Genomic DNA, 20,209 nt, shown 5'->3' on the forward strand with positions numbered 1-20,209 from the left:
TAAAAATATAATACTATACTAGTACATACCGCTCATACTGGGCAATATCATTCGGTACTGCATACCATGTTTTTTTTGTCACTCAATGACAGTATTTTTCTGGGTTTAAGATATGATACACAGCATCATTAATGTCATCAACTTCAAGATCATGTCATTATTAATACCCTTTCTCATAATAATTTGGTGGTCGTTCATAGAATGATAGCCTTACATCAGGAGTGTCGTTATTTTGATATCATGTTTAGCATTGTACATCTACTATTTGATGGTGAACAATAACTAATATATATCATCTAAAATACCGCACCACACTCAATGTAGATATACCAGCATCTCAATTCAAATATAATTCTTAACGAAACAATCCGATTTCAAAAGGGCTACTCAAGAAATATTCAAATTATCGCTCTTATAATTCATCAAATACTAGGAAAAGACAAACTAGTGATTAATAAACATAACAAAAAGGATAAACAAAGACGAAAAAGAAAATGTGGATTACAATAAACAGCAACAACATGCAAATTATTTAACTTGCATAATCTGATTTTTTTTTTCTTTGTTAAGAGCACTAATAGCTAAGTTTGGGAAAAAAAATATATTCAAGTTAAATAATTTGCATGAGACAAAATTTGCTCCTTGAAGGCTTACCATTTCTAATCTTGAAGAGTTCTAACCCAACAGAAAAGCATCTTAACCTTGAAGGATTGCACCACAATCATTGTGATAGTTAGATTAGAACACAAACTTAGCTGGGTGAGTCGAAAATGGTTGCCTTTTCCTGCTGTCTTGGTGTACCGAGTATTTCTTGGGTTGGATCACGTATAAAACATTCTCACTGAGATTAACACTTAGCATGATAAAGCTAACTGTCCCATTATTTGCAGAAGCTCTCTGGCTAACCTGTCATCACAAGGTGACCAGCTACAGCAGAAATATACTACTGATTCACCTACACCATTCTCCTTTTTCCTGTAGGAACAATGTTCATTTGAACAAACACAGACATGAAAGGTATGCAACTGCAGAGAATCAGAGGCAATTTGGATATCTTCACATTCAGTTCTGGTTTCCAATTCTGACAGCAAAATATGAAGGAGAGTATTGTTGGCTGTGGCAAGCCTGTCTTCTGTTGCCAGACATCTCGGCACATCAACCCTCGTAATAGAACTCGCATGACAGTGCGTAGTATTTGCTTCATTTGATAAATGCTCCATCCTAGTAACTTCCACAGGACAGCAAAAAGCAAACCTGACTTGATGCTCTTTCACTCCGAGGGTACGAAGAAGCTCATTCTCATGGATGAGCTTTGCAGTTTTGGTTTTCTCCATAAGAAGGATGCCTTCTGCTGTTGTATCCTCTCTTGCCAACTTTATTATTTCATTATCCTTGGAACTAGAGTCTGAAATGGACACAGAGCTGTTTTTTACATTACTGAGCATAGCACTGGAACAGCTCCTGATGAACTTTTTTGTGACATCAATTTTCACATTTTGGGTTGTAGAAATCAGCAGTTTCTCATTGTTTGCTGGATAATAGCACTGGATTCCCAGCTCAGATTGGATCCTTTCTTTTAGCAAGGCCATTTTAGGCCTTTCTCCATGCACAAGTATCACATGTTTTGGAGACAGATACTCGATGAGATCCATGATCCCTTTGGCATCAGTGTGAGGACTAAAAGACAGCTGATGGATCTGCATAAAAGGAACATTAATATGAGATCATCAAAGGATTTAAAGGAAAAGAAAATCAATAAGAATCCAAAGGCATCAGGCATCAGGAACAACAACCGGAATATTATGCTGAAAAAAAGAAAAGGTTCTCACAAAGGTGCCTAAGGTGAACTAAACTTTTTTTTCTCACAAATATCCAAGCTAAGTATCAAAGTATCGATAGGGCAAACAAATCAACAAATAGGAAGAACATCAACAAGAATAAGCAACATATAATGCATAAAATAAACGAGGAAAGGAAGATAAAATAGTTCAACAAGATAAGTCTTTAAGTATTCGGCATGCATAAGCAATAAAGAACATATATTATGTGTGATGCTATATTATTCATATGCAAACTAATTCCAATAGTTTTATTAAAAGGCCATTTCTACTATGAATGTCTTAAACTATATCTTCTAGTTATAGAAAATAACTGCAGCTCAACTGGGACTAAAATTTAATTTTAAATTAAGACTTGGTACCAAACAAGTGCACAACCTGACTTGCCTTATGCTTAACACACGGTAGCCTATGAATAAGAAGACTTTGCTCAAGATGGTAACACAGGGTAAAAGCTTACAGTACAGTGAAAAGATTTTGGAGTTCAACCAATAACATGAATAATTCAAAGTTTAAAGATAATACTCCGACTTGTGGGAGATGCACTCCAAGTTTAAAGTTGAGTACAACAATGTACAAAGAGCCTGACCAAGTCCCACTAAATCCCAAGAAAAAAATAGTTGTTCTGCCAAACTGGTACCTTACACATTTGGCAAGGTGCAAACCTAGATGATCTATACTAGACAATTATGACAGTTCTGAGTACAAAGAAGAGGGTGACGGTGAACAAAAGGCATAAGATGTCAGGAGCAAACTAGGAAACTAAGGGTGGTATAGTTGGTCGAGTAAAACTGCAGTGGCACCCATGTAAAGCCCATGTAAGGTGTAAATGAAGATGTTATTCAAACACTATATCCTGTCGATGTGCTAAAGAGCAGTCTGGTCACTAAGAGAACCAACAGGAGACCAAAGCCCAATTCAGGATTATGAGGGCCCAAAACCAAATCATGATCATGTAGGGTAAAGAAACATGTTATAAGAAAAACAGATCCAGAAGGAAAAAATGGTGCAAAGTTTGTTTACAATTGTGGCTTTTAGGATGTGCAAAGGCTTGCTTCCTGCAGCACCTTAAAAAAGGCATAGCACAGCTTCTTTGACCATGAAAACACATGCTTTACTAAATACTTTGAAAAACTACAAATTTCACTATATGATTTTGAGGCTTATCTACTTGAAAATATGTACCATGGATAGTACTCCAAAGAACAAAACTTCTAAAACCTTTTTTTGTATAGCCTGCTAAATTTATGACAAACAAAGTTGCTAAAGAAATCTTTTCATTATTATTGAACAATAATCATAGTGAGAAACATGGTGGGCAGATATAGCAAGAATAGGAGAAGAACCAAAAATTGAAAAGTATCAACACTGCATCAAAACCTGACATCTGACGTCAACGTAGGTATCTTTGTCCAAATCAATCTTGGTTGGTTTGCCAGACATCAGCTTATGCCCTATGGTGCCAGCAACACAGTATCTGCAAGGAGATGAAATTTTCATTTGACAAGCATAATAAAGATGTAATTATTGTTACTTCAAAATTAGAGGATGACTGGCAATTGAGATGCAATACACAACCAGCACCTGCAACTAGTCAAACTCCACTAACTTTGTTTTATTAGAGCTTTAGTATGCCCACATTTAATTGACGAAAATCACAAGCACATATTCAATTTTAATCACCCAGTGGATTGTAAAGAAATAAAAGTTAAAGCATACCAAAATGAAACTAAACCCTTTCAGATGGTTACCAAGGACAATATTCTGCCACATGAACCAAGGAATGACACTGAGGACATAAATTTTGAACTGCCTTTGCTGGGATTCCATTGAGATCTCAACAACTAACCCAACACATTATCAATGATTTCGCCCAGCCAGCCTTTACAAGAGACTTACTTGACTCCACTGAATCATGAGTTCATTACTACTGTACAACTACAAATGAGGAAGAATAGATTTACTATAGTAATAACAGGCAGAAAAAACATTAGGACTTAGAATACCCTAAAATATCTTTCTTGACATGTATTAGTGGAGATAAGATGGAAGCAAAAAGTGTGAATGAGCACTGTTTTTCTTTGACAGATAGAAAAAGGAAAAAAGAACAATCATGACTTCAATGTTCTTGGATACTCTTAATATTTACTGCTTCCATTACCGTAGTAGCTGATTTAGGCAATAGTTCATTGGAAGATTCTGGTAAATACAAATTTATACCGTAGGGAGATTTAGAAAAAGCAATTTGTCTACCAAGATAAAAAATTAGAATGAAAGGTACGGTTGAACTATTGTGATATAATAGTACCCAGGAAGTGTAACCAGGTTTAGCTCAGATGGAGCCCATTGCTTGAAAACCTCAAGGGAAAATCCACCACTAATCATCCCCGGCGTTGCAAAAAGAACACATGGTCCAGGTGCATTTATAAGAGACCGATCAAAAGGGCACACTGTATGATCACAAACGACAAGAACAATGTTAAAACCTGAAAGAAAATAAGAAGAAAAGTAATCACTCAAAAGGACGTCAGTTCACATGCAAATTAATGATTCTTATTTACATGATACCAGATCAATAAGAGAGCTGACAAGCAACACATTTGTCAATTACTTGAATATTGTTTAGTCTTTATTATGTGTCCTATGCAAATAACTTGTAAGATACCATGTCTCCTATCTAAATGTTAACTCATAACCTGAATTTCCATATATGATATGCACACAGGAACTCAAAGTACAAAAACAATCTAAAAGCAAAATGCTCAAAAGCAAAAGATATTAGATTATGATAATTCAATATCACCAGAGGTCTCTAGGAGATGGCATGCTAATCAGTAAATTGCAAATCCTTTTCATTAGCAAGCAGTCAGCTTTAAGCAGCTTATGTAATAGTTGTATACTCATGCGATGAGGTGCACTCCTCTGTTTGGTCTTACACAACTGCCTAGGAGCACCTTCGGCGAAATGATATTTGTCATGGTTAAACAACAATTCTCTTTGGCGAGAATGAGTTGCCTCCAAAAATAAGCTGCGAGCATAAGTCAGTTAACTTCAGCTGCAGCTGGCAAAGCCTAAGTATTCTGATTTCAACTAATTGGATTATGGTTTCCAAAATCAACGAACTTCATGTTTTGAATTATTATACTCATGTTTACAAAATGTACAGAACAATGTTTGTCTATACACAAAGTTTTGACACAATAGGCACCAAGCTAAACAAATTTTAATTTACTTCCATTGTCAAAAGGAGTCCAAACACTTCATGCCTATCTATGTGGTATTCATGTTTCATGAGTGCCAGTTGGCATGTGACTCAACACATAAAAGGGATAAATCAACTCATTATGCATGATGTGTTGTTATGGACAAATCTATAAACAGAATGTTCGATATAATGTTTATGTATGTCTGTGTCTTTCGATTTTGTCCATGCTTTGCACAACATGTAGAGGGCTTGTATTAGGCTTGACAGCCCCATTTTGATTAGCTTTTGTGGTCGTTTTAGACTTGTAAACGCAGGTTATGTGCAATCATCGTGCAAAGGTAAAATTGACTAGAAATAGGCATCCAGGCAATCATTTTGGAGATTTTCTAGCTCCGCAGGGTGGTGCAAAGTGTCAGCTAGCACAGCATCCAGAAACTACCCGGGTGATGCATGGCTGGATGAGCATTTGGGATAGTGTCTAGGGCTAGTTCACTGCCTTGTTCCACAATAGTATCATGTGGGCACTTGTGGGGACTTTTGACCACGACGGGCAATCTTGAACCCTTTGTCACGCGACAGTTCAAAGCTTGCAAAGTCTATGTTTATAATTTATATTGTCTATCAAGTGTTTGCTGAAATGGCTACTTGTTGGATCTCGAGTTAAATGCTTCTTTAAACTCGTCTTCTCTTTGGCAGGTGCTTAAGGGACCATAAGAGGTTTCGGGGAGGCTAATCATTTGCAAACGAACACACAAAGGTGTCGTACAACTTAGGCAAAACCAACTAAGTCCATGATAGTGTGGCACACAACATGAAGCACAGAGGAGAACCAACTCTTCAAGCAGTCTAGCAATTGTGGTTGCACATCATGTCATTTGGTTTCAAGATGTGATTAATAAATTTCATCTTTGATCTCAAATTGTAATTGATACATTTCATTCTTACCTTAAATTGTCAACAATTCTTTAGTATTATATTCAAGTTGTTAAATCAACTATCTTTGATCCTGAAGTATGAGATCCTACGCTGTCAGTTTATATTGCCAAGGTCATGTTAAAGACATGCACAGAGACTAATGGATCTAAAAGGATCATAGTAAAGAGTAAGGCTGTTTTACATCGAAACTTCAAGGGCCGGTCGGTCTTCAGCAGTGCTTTAAAAGGGTGACGCAGCTAAGAACAGCAGGTACCCAACTCGTGGACACTTGAAATTGCTTATTTAATTTTCAGCACAAAAGAAGTGGAGTTAGAAGCTGGTATAATGATCAGAATAGCAAGATTGACAGCTTTTTGGTCATTTCCAGCAGGACTGCTATATAATCAGCCAATATAGGAAGACAAAGGAAATAGAGAAGATTGGAACTGAGAAAAGAAAGGGATAACGATTGATTGAGATGGTTGGTGGGCAAGAGAAAACAAGGAACCTCCATTATTGAATTCAAAGTACACTAACCTCCATTATTGAAAACAAGAAATTGGTGTTCTCTCTTAATAGATGCAAAAGATCGGGATATGAACAACGATTAGGACACTAACTACTCTAAAAGGAAACCAATTAGAGACCTAGCATAGTCATCAAATCAAGTTTTATCTTATTTCCAAACTATGACAAGGAGGCAAGTTTACTCAAATCTGCCTAATTCTATTTTCTAATATATAAGACTCCAATCTAAACTTTCATATATTGAAATACAAAAATATATAACAAAAATTAATGAAAATGAGGTAGAGGCTGAGAAGGAAAGGAGGCAAAGGAGAAGGAAAGGAGGAGAACTACCCATCTGATGGCCGAGGGTGGCAAGTGACAAACGATGAGCCTGCTACACCGAGTGGTTTCCAAGTTGCATATGCAACTTGCATGAAAAACCCAAAGTACCTTTTTATATTTTCAAGAATTAAACCAGACCGGACCACCCCTATCAGATGCTTCCCATGGAGAAATCTAGAAATACACTTCTATTATATGTGCTTGAGATTAGATCGAGCTTCCTATAATATCTATCGTTCTAATTAGATTCTAAAAATTCTAATCACAATTTTAAAAATCAGCTACCTAAATTAGGATCACCAATAGATGTGATTGGCAATAGACAACACCAAATTGCGTAAAACTCTGTACTTCAGAATTTTGCTGTTAGAACACCTCAAAGAGGTGTATTGAAGTATCTAGTTCAAGTCTGTAGCAGCACCTGCTGTTTGTTTAAAATTGTTCAACATCGTTAATGTCGATCCCATGTCTGATAAAAAAGGTGGATGATTATATTTGGCCCCTGCCAGTCAACACCAAATTTTATCATACTAGCAATTCACAAACTTACTATTCATACACAAGATAGACCCCCTGGTTAATGTTATTTAGTGATAATATTGTTTTGATTGATGATAAATTAGATGGGATCAATGGGATTGATTGTGAACTTGAGCTATCGACAATCTTAGAAACTAAAATCTTAGGTTAAGTAGATCTCAGATCAAATATATGAAATGCAATTTTAGTGATACCTAAAAAAAAACAAATGTGTATTGAAATGGATGGACAAAAAATTTTCATATGTGAAAGATTTAGGTTTTATTCCATAGGAAGGAGAGAGTGACAGAGATTATTGATAGAGTAAAAGTTGGGTGATTAAAGCAAAGAAAATCTTGGAAGCTTTATACCGCCAGTGGGTGCCTCTTAGACTAAAAGTAAACTATCTGTTAGGCCTGTAATATTTTGTAGACGAGAGTGTTGGGCAGGAAAATGTCAAGGTGGATATACAGGATTACTGAAAAGATAGAATAAGAAATGTTTTCATTTCTAAACAATTAGGTGTCGCCTTGATCAACTATAAGATAAGGAAAATTTCTCTAACATGGAATGAGCATGTCCAAAGGAAACGTTTAAATGTTATTAGTTGAAGTGAGTCAATTATGATTAGTCATACGAGCAGAGATAGAGGGAGATTTAAGAAAACTTTATCAAAAACAATGAAAAACTAATTCAATGTTCATGAATCTTCATGTAACCTGAGATATTGCCTTATAAGAGCTGCATAACAGAAAAAGATTCACGTGGTAGACCTTAAATAGTTCAGACATTATACCTTGTTGTTGCACCACTTAAATTGGTAAGGATTGACTAATCTAGGTAACGGTTGTCCAATCCAAGATAATGTATATGCGAGAAGAAGCAGAAAAGAGAAGAGTAAGAAGAGAAGTAGAAGAGAGAAGGGGAAGATAGAGAAAAGGAGACTTAAGATGCATTTAAGGGGAAAAAACAATTTTACTTTGGGAAATTGCATTTAGGAAAGAACGTATTATTTGATAACCATCAAGTTTTATGTGCTGGTGAAGCCTCTAGAAAGCTTGTTGCGTGTACAATATAATAAATTACAAGTAATGGATAACTGCCCTTGTAGATTAGCATATATGAGTGTAAAACTTATCTGCTAATGATAAGCAACCTAACTGAGTAAATTTAAAAAGTCATTTAAAACAATTAATATTGTCAATGACTGTTATCATGTCCAGTTATTTCAGACATTCTCATGGAGCACTTTGTAAGGATCAATAATAAATTACAATTTAGCTACTTGAGCAGGTACCATGTTTGAAGTCAAATGTATTGCGTACTGATGAAGTATCTTTGATCTTTTGGCTGGTCCATCCAATGAGCATCTTATAATACATATTTGCTTGTATTGTCAAGCCTAGCAAGTATTGAGAGAAACAGTAGTCAGAAGCATTGGATGGTTGAATAAAAGCTCAAATGTATGTTGCTTTCAACATGAAAAATAAAAATAAAAATTGTATTTGACAACAATTGAACTAATCCAGTATTGAGAATCTAGCATCTTGTGACAGCCTTTCTTTCATGCTTAAGTTATGGCATGCATGGATATTGGACACCTAAACAATAGTTCATTGAATGACGTGAACAGCTGTCATTGACAGTTCTTATGATGTTTAACTTAAAAATAACAGCTGCATCAAAGCCAAAAAAAATGATATATACATGCAATCCTTTTAGTTGAATCACTCTAGCTTCAAACATTTGCTATATACATTTGCTCAAATTAAGACTAACTCCATAAGATCATCAAATAGAGAGTACAGGAACTGCTTTCAAACATATCAAGCATGAAAGAAGACATAGATAATCTTCACTATAAAATTGCAACTGAAAGAATAAAATAACTAAATAAAACAACTAACATGAACATACCAGCAGAGAAGTAGATAGGAACCTTTAAGTTCATACGTTCCCAGTAATCATCCAACAAAATGCAGAGTTCCTAGCACACAGAACTTGTCAACAACAATTTTTCGCATGGACTAGGATTTACATGTTATGCATGTGTTGACTAGAGTGTGCATCATTGTGCTATATCCAAGCAATGTCGGGTGTGCAATACTGCACTAGATCTAAGCCATCGGATATGCATAATTGCACTACATCCACTCCATGTCAGTCATTCACCATCAGGTGTTGTTGGGCAAAGCATGGTCGTCAGAACTACTTCATGACATCCAGCATGTTAGCTATTATCAGCATGCCTCTGGTAAATGAACTTGCATAAAATTATCCTGCCAGTTCCTTGCTCATGGTACATGCTGGAGACCAGACCAGCAAAGAGGTGGCAGCCTCAGGACTTTTAAGCCTAAGTCATATATTAGGAGGTGATTAAGCAAGTATTGAATAAACACAAGCAAGAGTACAGGGAAATGCACATCAAATGTTTAGAGAAATCATTTTTCTCAAACAAATGATATGGTAAAAAAAGTAGGCACTATGCAGCATATTTTTCTATCTCATCCATGATTGTCAGGTTTTTAATGTTCTGTCAAGAAGCTTCCATAATCATGGTGAATGTACTCTGCATATGTCATATGTGCATCTTCTCCTGCGGTCTCCATAGTCCCGCATAATGTCCACATATTAAAATGATCTTTTATGAAAATTAGGAAGACATTTCACTAATGACAATGAGAACCCATTTTCTAAAAACTCTTTTAACTTCATAAAACATAGGTGTGGTTTTGGGTCCGTAAAAAATAATTAATAACAAAAAAAAACTTTGACTTACAGATTTATTTAACTCAGGATTCCGCTAATTATCGTCTGTAGGACCAGAAAATGCCTGTTACCATATCATCATATCCAATTTGTGAATTTTTGAGTATCTGTCTAAGGAGTTTTTTGTTACCAACAAAGGATCTAGGCAGCTTCCTTTCAAGTCAAAATCACCTGATCTTGGGATGCTCATCAAATAATGAGAATAAAGACTAAATGCTTCCTACGATAATATTACTACTAATTTTAAATCTAAAGTATGAGAGGTCCAAAGCTGTCTCAAGAAATTTAAGCTTCAAAAAGTCAAGATAATACAAAATTATAAATAATAGTTGGCAGTTCAAGATTTATATGCTTAAAAAAGCCAAGATTATATGAAATTTTAAAGTAGAATTGGTCTTTTGGAGAAAAACCGGACAAGCATTAGGACAAGTTTTGAAAAGGAAACAAAAGTAACAGTGAGACTTTAAGGACATATGATTTATTCCATATTCTAGCGGAACAATAAGTTTCAAAAACATTAAAAAAGAAAAAACATGGCAAAAGTCTTGTTTAAAAGTAGGAAGAAAGATTAAACAAACAAACATTTGTATTCACCAATACCTGTGCTCTCCCCAAGGCAAATGTTGGGATCAGAACTTTACCACCTCCAGCAACACATTTGTGGACCTAATAAGCAGGATAGAAGTATTAGCAGCCAAGATTATGTGCTAAAAATGGAAAAAGAAGCAACAACATCAATCACATTAAAGAAAACCAGAACTCTAGATGATCAAACTAGTGTCATCATAACTTCTGGTTCTTGATGCACTAAGATGCTACATGGGATGGTCATATCTAGTAATATGTTACATTTTAATCTATTATTTTATTGACTGCTCCTCCTTGATATCCAACTCATACGACAGAAGATATTTTTTACTTCAACAAATGATGTTAACACCCATGGCACATGTGGCCACACTCGTTTGAAATAAAACATGGGGCAGGTTTAACAACAAAATTTAGAAATACAAAATGTTTAGTCATTACATTAAGTACCCCACAAGTGCTTCAATTTGTCACTGATTATTTGTTAAGGAACAATACTCGGTAATCAATCAATTATGAAGAATTAACTACACTAATTTGTTGAGCTTTTATGGTGATTTGGGTATATCTTTCTGTTCCTTTTTTAAGTCTTTGCACCTAATATTTAAGCCTTTGCATCTAATATTTGTCAACAACTTCAAAAAAATTAATCAAATGCAATAATCCATCTCTAGAATTAGTGCAACGTAAATGAACTTTAGAATAGTGATTTTTTCTAAAAAGATAGTGCTTTTATTCATGATATCAAGTAAGAAATTTCAAAGAGTTCACAGGGAAAACAGCTGAAGGTCAGCCATGCAACAGAAAAAGATCTTGGCATATATTCTCAAGCAGTAAGCCAGAATTACAAATAGACCAATTTCAAAAGTGATTTAAAACAATATAAAAGTGGACAGTTATCTCTGAGGGACTCTTCCTGCCTAATTAGTGAATAAGTAGCAGAATGAAAGGAAAAGAGCAAAAGAAGAAGAATGGAATGAATAAACAACAGTTATTCTCTCAGATCCTCATCATTGTCATTCTGACTTAGCAGCAATTTGGGTTAACAATGTATATATACTGTTCCTATCTCTTGCTTCGATGGTTGTATCAATTAACAGTATATAATAGATTAATCGGCTATTAGATCAGTTGACCATAATGATTTATGGTAAGAACCAAGGAACTAAAACAATTTTGACATTATTCTACAAAATATGAATACCAATAAAATCTCCCTTATGTGCATGCAGAAAGCCAAGACATACCGCCCTTAAGAACTCCCTTTCCCGTGCATACTTTGAGTCACGTATGGTTGTTGCATATGTGGATCTGTAAATGAGATAAACCAATGAAAAAATATAATTAGAAAACAAAAATAAAAGAAAAAACTTCTGAAAAATTACAAAAAAAGACATTATGCCATGACTTATACAGTGCAGGTGAGGACCATAAAATACATCATATAAATAATATTAAAAGGATTATAATGAATGAAACCAACAACAGTATAACTAAACAAATTTTCTGTCTTGCCTTGTTTTTACTAGGTAAGCAACTTCAAAGTTCAAACAACCATGAACTTCAGATTGGTTTTCTGACTCATGCAACACAAGTGAAGTCACCCAAAGACTTGATTCTCTATTCATCTTGTTCCTGCTTGGAGAAGCTTGATAATTATTTTCTATCAGTAAGTTCATATTATGTGGCCAATAAGACAAGTTGACCACCAACCAATTGATTTCCACTCTACATTATTTGGTATATTACTTGACTTTTCCAATAATCACCGTGTATAATTTCTACAAAGATTAAATCCTTAAGCTAACCCAATGTATTCAGGTTTGGCTAGCCAAAATTGAGTTGGTATGTTGACTAAAGCCTAGATCATAATACCATATTCCAAAACATTCTACGCATCTTCTCCATGAGTTCTTTAAGCAATATACCATACGATAGGGTGAAAGCATTAGTCAGTAAACTTAAGGCACTTGGGATAAGCTTGCATAAGATACTGCAAAATGAATATAACTGCTGCTCCAAGGAGTAGACTATTCCTAGATTTAAGCACTCATGGATTCAGTTGCTAAGAGAATAAAAACAATATTAGTTTCATTGTGCTATTGGTGATTTTAGTCATTGTGAACATTCTCACCACTCACCAGACTCACCATAAGTTTTTATTTTCTTTCCCAGAGAATCCATTTGCAATTTAATTATTCCCTTCTCTCCTTGCCAACTAATGTAATTTTCTCTTGTATGTAAACATTAATCCTCGATTACTTGCACAGTGTTTGTATGCAACTCAGATCATTAATTAACTCTAGTCTTCTTGTTTTCATCCTCTAATTCCTACTTGCCACACAACACTTGCAATCCAGATGGAACCCGAGCCATATCCATCTTGCACTAGGTAAGTTTTCAACAACAAAAATGGATTGAGACAGATATATGATGGATACACATTCACATAATCATATATGATAGAAAATGGATTGGGATGGATAGCATGGACAACATTGTGCCCTGGCCTTGCATCCAAAAGTTACTTGTTAACAGATGATGTTGCACTTATACAAAGGAAAATAATGAAAGAAGAAATACACGTATATGCTCCATACTCAGTTACAAGAAGGTCCAATTGTAAGCGATCAATATGAGCTGCCCCAAGATGTCGATCAGGTGTCATATTATAATCCCCAGTATAGACAATAGTGTTCTCTCCAACCTTTGCATAAATCATTGCAGCTCCAAGGACCTTACATGTATACATAGAATACAAAAGGATTATAGGCAATATACAATACAGTGACAGAAGAAATTTATAGAAGAACAAAAAGGCAAGTATGCAAGCATTCAAGCAACTAAAGAATAAGAGATAATTTTGATTTTTATCACATGGACAAGGAATGAAGAAACAAAGAAGCATATCTAAGGCAAACAGTATAGTTCAAGGACATGTAGCATTAGCAATATACTGAAGAAGAAAAAGAAACAAATAAGGGAGCAGCTCATAGAAGACACTAAAATCCCATGTAAAAGTAGCTAAAATGTTAGATAATTTCACTTTCATTTTTTTGTACAAAGGAAATGTCACAATAGTATGTAAAGCTGAAATTCAAATGAATCCAAAGTATTCCAAACAGTGTCCATATATTGGTTTGAACCAGACCCATACCAGTTCAGGCAAGGACTGTTACATTGGGACGAACTGAACTCGTACTGATCTAGCCAAAGGCCAGTACAGGTCCAGTAACCGAGACTTTGAACCTTTCTTGAGATATTGATCAACCATCAATTATGTTTCAATTTTCAAGTCCTAAAAATTGTTCTTTGTCAAGTTGGAAAATCATTCTCTTATATGCTCCACGTGCATTGAACAAGATCTTAAAAATTCAACAGAAATAGATAATCAGTATATAAATCATTAAAAAAAATCAACAAGATACTTGCTATTTGAAGCTGATAAAAACCCTGCAAGCATCCAGGTTTTTGCCATTTGAAAATGTTTTGGTCAGAAGCAAAATTATAGAAATGAGAACAATCAAAGCCTGGGAATTGGTGAAAAGTTCTCATATCTTTTCTAAGTTAGTATATAGAAGACATATTCAAATAAAATAAGTTCTAAAAGATATTTACAACAAGAAATTCATGTTATATGTGTGCCCATGTTTACTAAAATAGAAACAGATTCCTGCCAGGTTGGGTTACATTTCTATTCCAAAATTGCTAGCTCAACAAATTCTTTTCCTGTTTGTGTGTATGCTTGTGTCTGGGGAGAAGGAATAGAGTTTTGATTGATGTTACAATTCAAAAAGTAAAATGAAAAAGTACTTTCCTGTATCCCTTTATATTTTTAACTTAAGAAACCAATGCAATTAACAGATAAATGTTTCAGGAATCTTATTTTGATGTTTATTATAATTTAGAATACAACATTTAAAAATATATATATGTTCCTGAAGCAGTCCTAGATAGAATATTTTCCAACTAAAATGGGAACACCCAGTATACATGGCTCTTGTCAATGCATGGTTTAGGGAAAATGAAATATTAAAAAAGACTTGAATAAGCACACTTTAATGGCTGCCATCTGTAATGTGAAACACATTATATGAACTATGAAGAGCTAAAGAACAAATTACATGTCCTGCATAGTAGGCACGAATCTCAAGATCCTTGTCAACTTGAACTGTTTGTTTCAAGTCCAATGGCGTAACTGCATGGAAAAATTCATGCAATCTCTTAATAAGCATAGAAGTAGCACTATGCATGTATTTTTTAGAAGATCAACAGGAAAAATTTAGTCAATAGCAATAAAATATTCTGATTTAGTGCTACCTTAAAACCACAAGAGGTGGGAGAAGTAAAAAAAAACAGCAGAAACTCATCAACCAGAAAACAACATAGGAGAGTGCTACTACTACAACAAAAATAAGTTTTAGGTCCCATCTATTAGGATTAGCTATAAAGATCTTTCCAATTACTGAGCTCTTATAAGGGTAATACTAATCAAACTAAGATGGTCATCAACATAGGTTGGAAAGGTACATAACCACCAATATTTACTGGTCCCACTAGGTACTGATATCGAAACGTAAGCTAAATAAAGTTATATATCTATCCATTTTCATTTTATTTTATTTTATTCAATATATCAGGCGAAGGTAGGAGACCACCAGTACATTAGGCCAACATTTAAATCCTTGCTAGGATCTATTTATCTCCTTTAATTGCTTCTAATAAACTTTGTTATGTATTCCTCTCAACATCATCATCTAAGCAAACTTAACTTTTTCAAAATTGTTTCCTAATTGTGCAACATTCAAATAGACAAAGCATAAAAAGATTTTAAAAGCACCTTATGTGATCATTTATACAGCCGCATATATGGTTCGCATAGTGGACTGCACTGCACATCAATTAAGCTTTTGTGTAAGGTGGTATCTTGCAAAGAGTGGTGGTGCCAAAGCACTAGTTAGCGATGGGAGCAGCAAAAGGTAATGAACCAGAAGAGGAAACGTTTTCCTTTGTTCAATGCAACCTTTTTCCTCTTTCCAAGTCTGGAACTAGAAGGGGAAAAGTTTTAACAATAAATGTGCAAAGGCAATGAAAAAGGAGAAATAGTAACAATTTAGTTATCACAAAATTATCTAGCGAAAAAAAGAACCCTTTACTAACTACAGCCATATTGAGCAATTTCGTACAAAATAGTTTGATATAAAAAGGAATGAATAACAACTAGGCAAAATTTAAATGTCATCATAAAGTCAACAGCAATTGGAAACAACAGCTGAAGCAAGTCACCGTTTTGAAAAATCCATTACTACTTCAAAAATAAAACATAAATTTTTTAATTATGTGGAATAAGGATAGTCCCTATAACAAAATCGGTCATGTCAAGACCACTAAGCATGAAATACACGTATGAAACCTATGTGTCTTTAAAGTTTTCACAGCATAAAAAAAAACTAAGCATACCTTTCTTCATACAATCCATAATGTGATCATATGTAAATTGTTCCTCCTCTCCTCGTCGATCTACCATAACCTTCCTATAATCTTCTAACATCAATGGGGCCAAAGCTTTTGTTGGATACTGTACAAACAAATGACAGAATCACTGTGATTTCAGCAGGCTAACCAAAATTAGTATATATAGTGATAAACAGAATTTCAAAGCTTATCTTATCCACAAGTAACTGCAAAAAAAATATGTACAAGCTTTTCATAACCCAACATATTTGAGATGATGTAATCATATGCTCTAACCCAAATTGTAGTACAACTTACAAGTGCAAATTCTGACAATGGTTCAGATATCACAAATTAAATTGAATTGACTATCACTCCTAAACACAAAATACTTTCATATATAACACACATAATGATGGGGTACCTTTCTTGATATAATTTAAAAAGGTCCATGTCTATCTCCATGAAATTTTCTGCACCACAGGTCATATATGTCTTATCATACAGATTAGTCACCAGAAGGGAGCAAAGGTACATGCTGTGTGCTAAGCCAAACATAATGCCACAACACATACATAGACACATGACAATAATAGCATGGAGTGACAGGGCACAAGTGTTGTGGCAGATGGCACATAATATGTAACATAATGGCTGGAGAAACATACACCTATCATATTTTATTTCTACATAAATCATACCATTCCTTTCAATGTGATTAGATTGGGAGATTGCAACTTGCAGAATTCTCCTCTTACAGCTGAATACCAAAACATTTCCTTGTCTACAAATACTTCCCATAAATAGACCACTATCTACCTCCCAAATATTAATGCCTATATTCCTAATCACAATTTATTTGAATTCTAAATATTAGTTGAAAAATTACCCAATTGCCATTTTTCACATATGATATGTCAGCACCAAGTAGTTCTAATCAAGGTTCGCCATACCACAACGTACCGCTCGGTACGTGCGGTATGTACCGATCCAACAGGTGACTGGTATAGATGGTACGTCAGTATGGTCTCATGTATCATGCGTCGGTATGCTTGGTACAATTCGATACATACAGTATCGATAGCTAGTCGGTACACTGGTATAGACCGGTAAAATGAACCATGGTTCTAATGTCACTAAATAAACTTATATATAGTCACTTTCAAAATTGAAATTTTCAATTTTGCACCCACAACCCTTATTCCATAAAGAGGAACCCACTATACTATGATCTCACTACAACAACATCCGAGGATGATCAAGCACACACAACCTTAGCCTCACCTGTAAAGAGACTATTATCATAAAATAAAACCATGATCCTTCGATCACATTGGAGCTACTTTACCACTATGCCAAAACTTTCCCTTAATTCATAACATGAAAAATAGCTAGCGTTCCTTTTCTTTTAAAATATTATACTATGAATGGCCATTTTAATATATTTGGATAAACACCTTATTTGCTCGTGGTGACCTAGACTATAGTTTGATTGTGTTCTCTATAGGTGAGCATGCAGGACATCAAGAAATAACATAGTTAGGGACATCATCTTGTGTTTGAGACATCTGATGACAAGCATTTTTCAGTAATTCATTTCATAACTTTTACCATCTGTTACAGTTTTTACCAGTTGTTTTCAAGAAATGTGAATGGAACTCAATTGCACCATTCAGGATTATCAAAGATGCCATGACTCTTTTTAGTCAACCATGAGAAATTATAAGTATCCAAATTGTAGAATTTTGGATGCTTATATCAAAATTTTTTAATCTCAAGATAAAAACTACATACCAACACTTCGTTCTTTTCCCCTATGTGTTGTATTGTTTCTCTGTTCTTTCAGAAATACAAACTCAATGGCAATAACAGTTTAACATAAAGTACAACAACATTCATAATTATAATTGTGATTGTTGTTCTACATGTACATTCTAGATGATTTCCATCAAGGATTAAGGTTCAGCTTGCCACCAACTTCAGTAACCTAATAGATGGGTATGGTATGAATACACCAAGCAGTATACCAAGTACCAACCTGTATTACCTAGTATCATGGCAAAAATAATAAAAAATAAAATTAATGGTATTTGTTCTGGTATCAATTTATATTTCAATCTTGGTACTGATCAGACCTAGTAAATACCAATTCGTACCGATTGTGAAATACAGGATAGGGTACCATGCTAAAAATGAAAGTATCCATTGTCAGAGCATTTAACATCACTAGCATAACCAACTGACAAGCAATTTTGTAGAAGTTAAAGTTCTTGCATACTTACTGTCATGTAAATGGGCCCATGGTAGCCACAAACTTCTGTGAAATATGGAAGAGCACCAACATGATCCAGATGACTGCCATGGTAAAAAATATATTAATCTCATAATTACATATTGTAAGAAAGTGGAGATCAAAGCACAACTAATTATAAACCCAAGTCAGCCTAATAAGAAGCAAAATACCATATATGTTTAAGCACTTGCAGACAAGATTAAAATGACAGATCATAAGAGTTGGAATCTACAACCTTTTTGATCTTCTCTTCTAACACAGGTTGTCAGAAAGTACCTTTAGTCAAAGTACCTACTTACATGCCTTGGCTGTAGCTTCTTTACATGAAATATGTCCAGTGCCTTGATAATGCTTCTACTAAATAGTGTCACACAAAGCTTATATGTTGTTTACATCCAGCAATTAGGCTTCATGAGGATGAACAATATTTCATTTTCCACAGTTCAATGGTACAACTAAAAAGTAAAGTCATTAAAGGCTATGCTTCTGTTACCAACGCCATAAAATTTTGAGCCAATAATGACCTAAATGATCATGATGCCAGGACAAACAAGATAATAAAGCTAGGTTTCCTTAATGGCACATGAATGTTTCTGCTAAAAAAGTAGATAATTTACACAACTTGGAAAGTTATGCTTCTTCAAAATGGTTGCGCCATAAGTTCATTTTATGAATAAAATTTATAGTACACTAACATATATACGATGAAACTGAGATGTTGAATAAGTCTCCAGCAACAACTTTTCGGTTTAGGATTTCAAGTCTCTTGATGGGTAATACACAAAAATCCAAGAATAAAAATTTAAAAAGTGATCAAATGCTATAAAGTATAATTTCAAGCAATATTCATTAAAGAACAAAGACAACCAAAAGATAGGAACGAAATGGAGAAATTGAAGGAATCATATTTCAAACACATTGTTCAAACAGGTGATTTGTAATAAAAATGAAAACAATGATCCATACGTGCCATTCCAAAACGATTTGAAATAAGGAACTGCATTTTCATAGGTGAAACATGATATATAGTAGCGACGACTTAAAAAGAATAAATGGCGTTACAGGTACTAATCTTATTTCTGTGCCAATTACTACCATTCAACGTAAAGAACTTATTTTTGCTGATAATAACGGAAAACAAAAACCGAAATTGAATTTATCGACAGAGATGCTGTAGATATCCTACCATCAGTTTGTTCTTGTACTAACATCACAACTCTTGACCTTTTTACTCAAAGATGAAAAAATGCACAAACGCGAAGCTAAAGAACACTTACAAGTGGGTGATGACCACGCAGGTGAGAGCGGAGTCGAAATCGCCGGTCTTGGAGATGAGAGAGAAATCAGGGAACCTGCGGCTATCCAGGTATCCCATGTGCATACCGCAGTCGAACATGATCCTCTTTCCACCCATAGAGACCACGACGCAGCTCTTCCCCACTTCCTGCCCCGCCCCTTTGAAGCAACCCGATCCACATTGAACCAAAGAAAACAAGAGGAAAAAGAGAAATACCGATCGAAGGAGCCCAGGGTTACAATTATTACCTAAGACGAGGCATTCGATCCCCATGGATGATGTGACTCGTCCTCCCGCGGTAAACCCTAGACGATTGGGGGTTTGGTCATCGAGGGTTTTAAATTGGTCCGGCTATTGTAGGCCGCGTGGAAATCGAATGAGAGAAAGCAACCCTCGTACTCTCTACTCTCTCCTGCACCCATAAGATCATTGAAAAAGAAACGTGGGACCCTAACGAGGTTTCTTCCGCTACAGGTCGT

General features: G+C 34.9%; 1 protein-coding gene across 1 annotated transcript; it reads right to left on the minus strand.

Annotated features, from left to right (window-relative positions):
* Positions 1 to 451: 451 nt before the first annotated feature.
* Positions 452 to 20,126, minus strand: LOC135607073 (cleavage and polyadenylation specificity factor subunit 3-II-like). The gene is made up of 13 exons (XM_065098566.1): positions 19,979 to 20,126; positions 19,711 to 19,888; positions 18,423 to 18,495; positions 16,147 to 16,264; positions 14,811 to 14,884; positions 13,287 to 13,423; positions 11,934 to 11,997; positions 10,699 to 10,764; positions 9,247 to 9,316; positions 8,627 to 8,731; positions 4,147 to 4,288; positions 3,219 to 3,315; positions 452 to 1,697 (listed from the first exon to the last, which is right to left on the minus strand). Exons 1-13 carry the CDS (start codon positions 20,001 to 20,003, stop codon positions 855 to 857), a joined length of 1,992 nt encoding a protein of 663 aa, XP_064954638.1. The 5' UTR covers positions 20,004 to 20,126; the 3' UTR covers positions 452 to 854.
* Between the last annotated feature and the right edge of the window lie 83 nt (positions 20,127 to 20,209).

This window comes from Musa acuminata, chromosome BXJ2-3 (assembly GCF_036884655.1).
Source record: "Musa acuminata AAA Group cultivar baxijiao chromosome BXJ2-3, Cavendish_Baxijiao_AAA, whole genome shotgun sequence".
NCBI lineage: Eukaryota > Viridiplantae > Streptophyta > Magnoliopsida > Zingiberales > Musaceae > Musa > Musa acuminata.